The following is a 9936-nucleotide window of genomic DNA, read 5'->3' as shown; positions in this document are numbered from 1 at the left end:
AACAAGCAAAGAAACTCAAAGATCTGAAGATATGAAGCTTTGAAGAAGGCAAAGAACTATGGAGATTGGAATGAAAAAGATTTGAAAGTAAAGTTTGAAATAATGAAGAAGGGGGGTTATTTATCGGTTTCACAACGACGATTCAAAACTGGTACTGGCTGACTGTTGACTGACGCGCATTAAATACCTGGAAAATTGTACCGACAAGACGTTTCGGTCACTTCTGCTGCTTATGTCACGACGATTACGTCATGATCGAAGGCTCAAATCTTTTTTTGTCATTACTCTCCAAAAAACGAGGAGACTATCTGTATACGGTCAACATCGGGGCTTGCCCGATTTTGTATGGTTAATCGAGACCGGAGTGGCAGACCGAGGTTCAATCCCAAGTTATATTTGACCGTTACATGAATAAATATTGCCTAATTCGTGATTCAGGGATCGATCGAGATCGAGACCAGCTAAGGTCAAGACCGAGAAGGATAGAGATCTAGCGAGACCGAAGGAAGCCTGCTAAGTCGAATAACAGAAAGCCGAGGAATCCGTGACGGGGCGAGGATTGTGGCGGAGATCTCGGCATGTATCAAGTCAAGACTGGTTGATTAGCCAATCAGGAGATTTCCGTTTGTATTTAGAATTGTACCATATGTAGAACTCCTCTACTATATAAAGGGGGTTCCAATCATTTTGTAAGTACAGATTCACGCATAACAAATCAATATATTACGTTTTCTCTTTTAAGCTTTTTTATTCAGTAGTCCAGTTCTTACTCTTCAATAATATACTAAGTTGGTGCGAGGGCAACCTAGTTCAAGGGCCAAAGCTGTATGATATATCGGTTTGCTTTATTTTATAGTTAATTTCTAACTCCAGTTTTCATATTTCTCAATTTGTGCCAAACTAAATCACATATCCTTAAAACCACTTACAAATTTAATTGTTATCCGATTTTAAGGATAAACACAACTATTATAATTGCTTTGTAATTTCAACCGGACGATTCATTAAAAAAATCACTTTCTCAAGTATCAGCTACATTAGGCATAGATCTACTGTGCATTAGTTCATTAGTAAAGATATATTATGTAGGTGTAATTTTTGCATTTCTAATAAATAAGTTAAATTAAATGTTACAAAAAACTCAAAATCAGGAAGGTCAGCAAATATTTTAAATCATGAAGGTGATTAACCTGTTACAACTGTTTGAAAGCTGAACTAAATTGACTAAAAATGGACTAACGAATTACCAAAAAGAAATAAAATGGACTAACGATTCACTTTAACCAAAGGAAGAAAAAAAAAAAAGAAGAAGTCATTTCGTCTCAATTCATCTTTTCTATATATATACCTGCTCATTGCCAGAGCGTTCTTTCGAGAGATTAAGGAGAAGAAGAATAACAAGGAAACTAAGGAAGAAGAAGAAGAAAATAATGTGTATTCTTCTTTGACCTTTCAGTTTTCCAAATAACTTCTCTCCTCTCTCTCCTCTTAACAAAATGGAAGCAGACGGTGAAGGAGTAATCCCAGTACCTTCCCACTCTCACAGTGTTTCATCTCCACCGCATGATGATGATCATCCTGATTTTCCACCTGTTGGATCGCCTGAGTCTCACTTCATTGACGATCTTTCTCAGCCGTCTGATCAACACGACGCCCAAGTCACCCCCACTCTCCTCACCGATGATCTTCGTAACAAGATCGTCAAGCAGGTTTTTTTTTTCTTATTTCTTGGTGTTTTTTTTTATGTACTGAGGTTTTTTGTTTTTGGGCGATTTATTGAGTTTTAGGGTTAATTAAGCTAAAAGGTCAAGTCCTGGAGTGAAGTTTAGTCAGTTAAATTGATGATTTGCAATTGGATGGGCAATATGCTTTTGAAGTTTGAAACTTTGCCTAAATGTAGATATGCCGACAGTGAAATTATTCAATTGGATTGATGTGTTTGGTCGGTATGCGTTTTAACTGTATTCTTGGGTGCTACGATTCTTGTAGTTCTTGAGGTGTTTCGCTAAGTTAGGTTTTTTTTTTATTAGCTGATTAATATTTAAAAGTTAGAAGTATTTGCTATGTATGATAGAAACTGTGGAGTTATAGATTAGGGAATTGCTTCATCTGATCTGAGACTTGCCCATTTGATTTTGATAATAAAAATTGATTCCAAGTTTAGTTCTTTATCGTTGGGTGTCCCTATCAAGCTCACCATATGGCTCTTGACATATGAACAGAACTTGAAAAGAAATTTGAAATTTCTAAGTTGTTTGAATATTATAGGTTTTAAGGTATTTCCTTTCTCGTAGTTCTGCAGCATATTATTGAACTTGCAAAGGAGCTTTAAGTATAGGACAATGCTTGGAATGGAACTTATTATTTTTTTGTGCAACCCCAACCCCCGGAAAAGAGCCTATGAACAAAGTGGTAAATTGTGCACTATCGTGAATTGTTTGTACTGTAAAATGATATTTCTATGGCTTTCGGAGAATTTTCTGCACTTCCTTGTGATTCATATAAAAGATCTTCTGCATCTATCAGAATCGATAGCAAATGCATGATTTCACTGTCTTGCAGAGACCTTTCTTTAAGTGAAGTCAGTGGCGGAGGGAGAGTAGAAGCTACAGGTTCGGCCGAACCCAGTAGTTTTGGTCCAAACCATATAGTTGTCTTAAAAATTTCATTGAATATGTACAAATTATTAATTTTGAACCCAGTAACTTAAAAAATTTAAAATCCTGAACCCATAAGTTTTAAATCTTCACTCCGCCTCTGAGTGAAATTGTAAAGACTTAGTTAATAAGCAATTGTTTTCTCACATACATACTTTAATATTCCCATATGAGCTTTTTGCTGTGAACAACCTTCAGATATTAGAGTTTTGCAATAACTCTAGCCTTTTACTATTCCTTGGTGGCTATAGCTTTGCTGCCTGTCTTAGTGCTAAATTATTAGTATTAAAAAGCATATACTTTCTACTACATGGTTGTTTTTATTATAAAAGCATGAACGAAGAAAGCATGTCCCTGACATTTTCTGTGTCTTGCAGGTTGAGTATTACTTCAGCGATGAAAATTTGCCTACGGACAAGTTTCTGTTGAAATATGTGATGAGAGATAGGGAAGGTTTTGGTGAGTATTAGAGCTTATTTATTTATTTATGACGAGCAAGGATCTCATACTGGCTTCATGTTGTTTTCCTACTCCCTCTCTATGTGCACTCATTCTTGAAACTGTTTTGCGGTCTGTATGTTTTATATGCTCTAGTTTCTCTCCTATACCGCTGCACTTCAATGCCTTCGTTATTTTTTTTTGATGGGTAAATAATATATTATATAAATATTTGCACTAAGCCAGTGCAACAGGCGTAATTACAGGTTGTGCAAATCAGCAATTGCGTCTAAAATATCATCTACATCTGGTACAAGAACCAGTTTGCACCAAAAAGCGATCAACAAAATGCAATTAAGTTTAAGGCACTGTAAATTTCTTCTTTTGCCTTCAAAAATTCTACTGTTTCTTTCAAGCCAGCTTTTGAGCTTTCTTGCATAGACCCTCCCTGGTCCAGCACTTCAGCAATTCTGAAATGGAGTTAGGCATGGTCCAAGACATACCAAATATTGAAAAGAACATGTTCCATAACTGGTTTGTAACGCTGCAATGCAAAAAAAAGGTGGGTAACATCTTCTTCACATAAAGGCTAAGTTTGCAGACTCTTCGATTTTGTTGCCGTACCGATACAAGACGGGGACGGATTCAGTCAACTGACTTTGGACACTTTGACCGGAGTCCATTGACAAATTTGGGAGAAAAATTGAGATTTTGATTTCTCAAAATCAAAAATAAAACAGATTTAGGACAATGAAAGAATAATGTCCATCTTGGAGAATGAAAGATTGAATTCTACAATATTCATTTTTTCACAGAATATCTTTCAAAATTTACAATATTTTTATAGCTCCATTTTTTATTAGCCGAATCCCCGCACCCGTATCCATATCCGGATCCGTACCCCCGAATCTTAAAATTTAGATTTTGCCGAATCCGATACTCGGATCCGTCCCCGTATCGGATACCCGCACCCGAGTCCGAACAACTTAGCATAAAGGACATCTGCTGCACAGCTTGAAACCCCTCTTCTGGAGATTGTTTTCTGTGAGGCATGCCTCCTTAGCCACAATCCAAGAGAAGCAAGAAACCTTTAAAGGTGCCATGTTGTACCTTTTTTTTTTTCCAAGGCCATAACTCACTGTTGCTAAAACCCAGCATATTGTAACTTTTAACTGAAAAAATGCCCTTGGAGTGCCCCTTCCAACTGATAGAGTCCATTTTGTTGTGGTCCAAAACAACGTTGCTTAGCATTTGTAGCAAGAGGCCTACCCTCTCCATTTCCCAATCTCCATTTCACTGCCTTCTTATATCTTAAAATCTCAACTGAATGACTGTATCTTGCAGTCCCTGTGAAAGTAATTGCTTCTTTTAGAAAAGTCAAGAAGCACACGAAGGACACAGCAATAATAGCAGCTGCACTTAGGGAATCTTCTCTTCTTGTAAGTCTAACTGCTTCTCGTTGGCTATGAAGAATGTTGCTTTGTCCTCCTTTTAATGCATTTGTCTTTCTGCTAATATTCCTAGGTTATGTCTTTCATTCTCTTTGTTCTTTTTTTCTTATTCTGGAGGTTGTAAGTTCTGATGGGACAAAGGTGAAGCGACTTCATCCTCTTCCATTAAGTGAGATTATAGATCCCAAGGTATGCTCTACTTTTACAGGAACTCGATAAGTATCATCTAGACTGTAATTGGCAACGAAGTTATTCTTCTACTTACCATGTCTAGGTTTGTACCGTATTGGTGGAAAATTTACCCGAGGATCATTCTGTGGATAACCTTCGGCGCATATTTGGACATGCTGGGAAGTATGTTTCTTTTCCCTTTCTTCCTCTATTTTCTTTTTGATTGTTATTATTTTCTAAAAAGCAATGGTCTTAAAATATTTGAACTTCCAGTGTAAAGCATATTACCATCCGTGATCCACACACTGAAAGAGATTCCAGAAAATGCACAACTGCGGAGAAGCTACTCAGTAGTAAGGTATGCAAGTACAAATGCTACATCAGAGCATCTGAAAATTTCTAGGACCTGACTGGTTTGAAGCATGGGATGGGTCTGAAAAGATTTGACATCTATAGCTTCATGTCAAGTGATGAAATGCTTACATTTGGAATATCAGTTTTCCCTGTTGTTCATGAGAAGTGTCATCGCTTTCGAGGTTCCAATTTGCTAAGCTGCTTATGTTTGCATCTGACTCATTGAAGGATATATGAGAAGTTTTTGAAGTGGGCAGCATCTTCTTTCTTCACGCATGCTTTGGACATTTATTGATTCCTCTTTTTGTTTGTTTCTCATTGTAGTTGCATGCTCTTGTGGAATATAACACTGTGGAAGCTGCTGAAAAAGCTGTGAGTGTGAAGCAAGGTTCTTATTTCTAGTTCATTTTGGTGTTGGCATTTCAAAAAAGCTGATGATGTTCATTTTGGTGGTGGTTGTTTCAGGTGGCCATTTTGAATGATGAACAGGATTGGAGATTTGGCTTGCGAGTCAAGCTTCTCAAAAAAACAGTAATTCATTTGTCACCTTGTTTTCTTTTCCCTATACACTGGCTAATATCGTCATTGATGTATGCAATAACATGTTATGTTAATCTTTTCAGAACAAGCCTGGCCAAAATAATAAAGGCTGGAGAGATCCAGATTCTGAGAGGAATAAGAATGTCCAAGCATCTGATCAGGCAGTTAATGTAAAAAACCATTCAAGTGAGCATCGTGTTCTTCAGAACAAGCCTGGCCAAAGTAAGAAAGGCGGGAGCTATCCAGATTCTGATAGGAATACCAATATCCAAGCGTCTGATCTGGCAGTTAATGAGGAACACCATTCAAATGAGCATCATATTGATTCACAAGACGAAGAGGTTAATCTTAATCTCGTTTGCAATCTTTAGATTTATGTCCAAATGCAGTCGCTTATTTGTAGTGTATTGGAGTTAGTGTTTAGAAAACAAATGAATAAAGGTGTGACTAGACAAAGGATGAATGCTACTCGATAATTGATATTTTCTTATTTTTACTAAACATACCTTAAAAATACGGGTAAACTGGAAACAAATTAAGAAAGAAGTAGATGAAAGATGAGTGCTGAAAGTCAGGATGTTAGAATTAAGGATGTAGTGTAGAATATTCTTGATGATCATGTCAAAATGATTACTAATCCCAAAAATAAAAGCTTTCCTTTATTTCATTAGCTCAAAAATCCTATATGAAGAGCCTTCTTATAAGTTGTTTTGTCGTTATCTGCCGAAAAGATTATTCTCTCTTCTTTTCTTTCACATAGTATTAAAGCCTCCTCTATGATGTAGCCGCTTCTTTCTGATGATCGTTTGGTGGCACCAAGTCTCTTTCCAGTGACCATATCGATAACACTGCCTATCTTGGTACAAGTTGGCCATTCTTTGAACGTTATTCTCTAGCATTTATTCTGGTTACTGATCTAGCACTTTTCTTGTTACTATTCAGCTACCAATTTAACTTAGTAAGTGCTGTCTTGGAGACTTGCCGTATCTCTTACTGTTTTGGAGACTTGCCATATCTCTTCTGTTTTGGGGACTTTCCATATCTCTTCTGTTTTGGAGACTTGCCATATCTCCTCTTTTGGAGACTTGCCATATATCTTCCTAGAATATATTGCTTTCTGTGTGTTTTGGAAATCACCTTGAGTTTGAGGGGGTGAGTCCTAAGTAAGGTGAATCATGGAGAATAGTACTTCGTAGAGATTGTTCTTGATTATGTTATTGTTGAAAGCATAAAGAATAGTAAAAGATATGATGTTCAATCTTTTTAATGATTTTGTCACAATAATTGGAAAACCCAATAAGTTGAGTTTCTTTACCTCTTTATGTCACGTAGCTTAAAGCTGCCTCCTATAATTGTTAACAATCAGTAAGATCTCTCTCTCTCATCTATTTAGCTTGCAGAATGAGAGTTCACGAAAATGCGGAACCTTTTTTTTTTGATAACCGATGGAACCTTAAATTATTCTACTTCATTATATTTCATTAAACTTCCATTCAAGACTGTTTTTCTCCAATGTGTACACTAGCTTTTATGTATCCTTTTCCTAAATGGTAGAAGAACTCTTGAGGCATATACTTTTGGAAAATGACAAATTCATATAGATCAAATAACAGGGAAAACCTTTGTGCTGAAAGGCATGTGCTCAGTGGTACTTTGCCATACCTGTTTCCTTGAGGCAGTTAGTTCTTGTTATGTTCAAGGTGTTTATCTCATGATTGCTTTTCGAGATGTTGATTTTGGGACCTCAACAAGACTTGCGGATTCATTTAAATCTGCATCAAATTTTTTAAAAGAGAGCTAAGGAGATTAGCAACTTAATTAAAAGGGGATGAAAGACAAATAGATGTTGATTTTGGGACCTCAACAAGACTTGCGGATTCATTTAAATCTGCATCAGATTTTTTAAAAGAGAGCTAAGGAGATTAGCAACTTAATTAAAAGGGGATGAGAGACAAATAAAAAGGTTAGATTGAAATTGAAAAATTCAGGGCATGGATTTGAAGTATAAAAAAAGGGGGAAAGAAAAGAAAAAGAATATAAAAGAAATCTAAATTTATGCTGAAAATAGAGAGTGGACAAGAGGGAAAAAATACTTGAAAAAAAGAGAGCAAATTAGGTGTAAACAACGCATGGCAGCGAATGTAAAAGTCCCCCTTGTTCTCATTTGGTTATATGACTATATGTCATATCACCACTCAGATTGGTATTAGATACATTTTGAACAAACAGGGGAGTATTAGGTTACCCGCAAATTTTAAGTTGTAACTGATATTTCGAACAAGTTCAAGGGAGGAATTTATGCATTCTTCCAAAATGTTTTCCTCCATACCAACACGTTTGTCAAAGGTGTTTAAATTGGATTATTCTTGAAAACCAAGTATGAAAGAATGAGAGAACAAAGAGTTTAGATGCGCAGACTAGACTGATTGTGTAGTTAAAGGGAAAAAGGAAAGGAGCAGCGTAGTCACCTTCAAGCAAAAAGGTTTAAACAATACCTTCCTGTTTTGCTCCCTCTTCTCCCGATCATGTTATGTTTATCCATCAATCACTCTATTGCCAGTCCTGTTTCTTTTCCATTATGCCATTTGTCAAACTAACCTTTTACTCGATCCTGAACATTGTCATCTTATGCTGTAATCATGACAAATAAATTTGTCCAGGCTCCAGAGGCGGATTCAGGATTTAAAGTTTATGGGCTCTTACAACGACCTCAAGCTAATATACAATAATAACCGGGTTCGCAGTCAAAATATTTATAGATATTTTGTGGATTTTCAATACATATACAAGGTCTGTGCAAAAGCTACTGGGTTTTGGTGAATCCGTATCTTCCACTCTAGATCCGCCACTGCGGCCAGCTGCCATGTTCATTGATAGCTATAGTAAAACTCTGCAGTTTATGGTTTCTTGAGGATCAATAAAAAGCGAAATTTCAGGAGACGTGGAGTATGTTTGTTTTCGATATTTGATATATATATTTTCTGCATTGCAGGAGGGAGACCATCGATCAAAGGAGACCATTGGGGAGCATGCACAAAAGGAGAAAAATGAGCATAGGGTGCAAACTAGAAATCGAAGTCGTGGAAGAAGAAACAAGCGTGGCACAAACGGACATGGTAATTTAACTGAGGACACTACACTTGTCTTCTCTCTTGCTTCTACTAATTTTCTTGAAGTTGATCTTATTGTTGTTTAAACATCACCAGGCCATGGAACTACTTCTTACAATCATGCGGTTGAACCATCTAAACCTCCTCCTGGTCCAAGAATGCCTGATGGAACCAGAGGGTTTGCTATGGGTCGCGGCCGACCTCTTTCTTCATCTCCAAGCTAATGGTGTTTTGTCAAATGTTTGTGGATTTTGTTGCTATGTTGTCGATGTGATAATACCGTTGGAAAATGGTTGGATTATGAATACTGTTGGTTGCACCTCGAGTTTGCAAATGAACTCCTCACCGTGTTATTGAGGGTTCCTAGGGACAGAGGTATATAATCTTATGTTTGTTTTATGTACCATTATGTTATTGAAGACTGAATTTGGGTGGCAATTATGATGTCCTTGTTTTGTGCAGTAGATTTAAGGGTTTAGCCGATATGTTCTAAATTTGCATTGTGATGCAATGATTTACTATCTTATGTGCAATCCAATTTTCAGAATAACACCATACTCTAATCCCTTCGTGTGCATGAGAAAGATCATCAATCTTTTTTTATGGAAATTGGAGAGCATAACAAGTTATAAGGTTTACACTTGGAACATTTAAAATCTTGGTTGTAGAGAAACCTAGTGCAATTCTTGAACAACCAGACATACAAACAGACCGAGTGTAAGGATTTACTCCTAAGAAAAAGCAATAAAATGTTATCCATAATGGAACTTCATACTATAGCAAAATACTTTATTCTGATGAGATATACATTTAGTTATTACTGATCCATTAAGAAAAACGACATATAGCAACCGAACGTCTATCACCTGCCTTATCAACCTTATCTGAAAGTAAGATAATCTAAAATGAGCTCTCAGGAAAAGACAACTATTTTTTTGTTGTTGATGATCGTTCATATTATTTTGTGCATTATATCAGTCGTCCCCAATCCCCATTTGTGAGAGTGTTATAGACCTTGACTCATATCTAGCAAAGAAAAGAAGAATATCAGACTTAAATTTGTAATCAAATCCTCCATTGGATTGGTAATTTATATATGAGATTTTTAGAATTTGTACCAAGGAAAGGATTTAACATCCGCATTTCGTCAATACTCATTTTGTCGATGTGTATTGGGCATTTCTCATTTTTAACCATTTGATTTTGATTCTATAT

General features: G+C 36.4%; 1 protein-coding gene across 1 annotated transcript; it reads left to right on the top strand.

Annotated features, from left to right (window-relative positions):
* Positions 1-1276: 1276 nt before the first annotated feature.
* LOC107774431 (la-related protein 6A) lies at positions 1277-9185 on the top strand. Its single transcript, XM_016593957.2, has 11 exons — positions 1277-1709; positions 3035-3116; positions 4440-4534; positions 4664-4735; positions 4821-4900; positions 4991-5075; positions 5396-5443; positions 5537-5602; positions 5695-5952; positions 8604-8727; positions 8818-9185. Exons 1-11 carry the CDS (start codon positions 1497-1499, stop codon positions 8943-8945), a joined length of 1251 nt encoding a protein of 416 aa, XP_016449443.1. The 5' UTR covers positions 1277-1496; the 3' UTR covers positions 8946-9185.
* The last annotated feature ends 751 nt before the right edge of the window (positions 9186-9936 follow it).

This window comes from Nicotiana tabacum, chromosome 17 (assembly GCF_000715075.1).
Source record: "Nicotiana tabacum cultivar K326 chromosome 17, ASM71507v2, whole genome shotgun sequence".
In the NCBI taxonomy this organism is placed as follows: domain Eukaryota; kingdom Viridiplantae; phylum Streptophyta; class Magnoliopsida; order Solanales; family Solanaceae; genus Nicotiana; species Nicotiana tabacum.
This window is presented reverse-complemented; position numbering and strand designations above follow the sequence as displayed.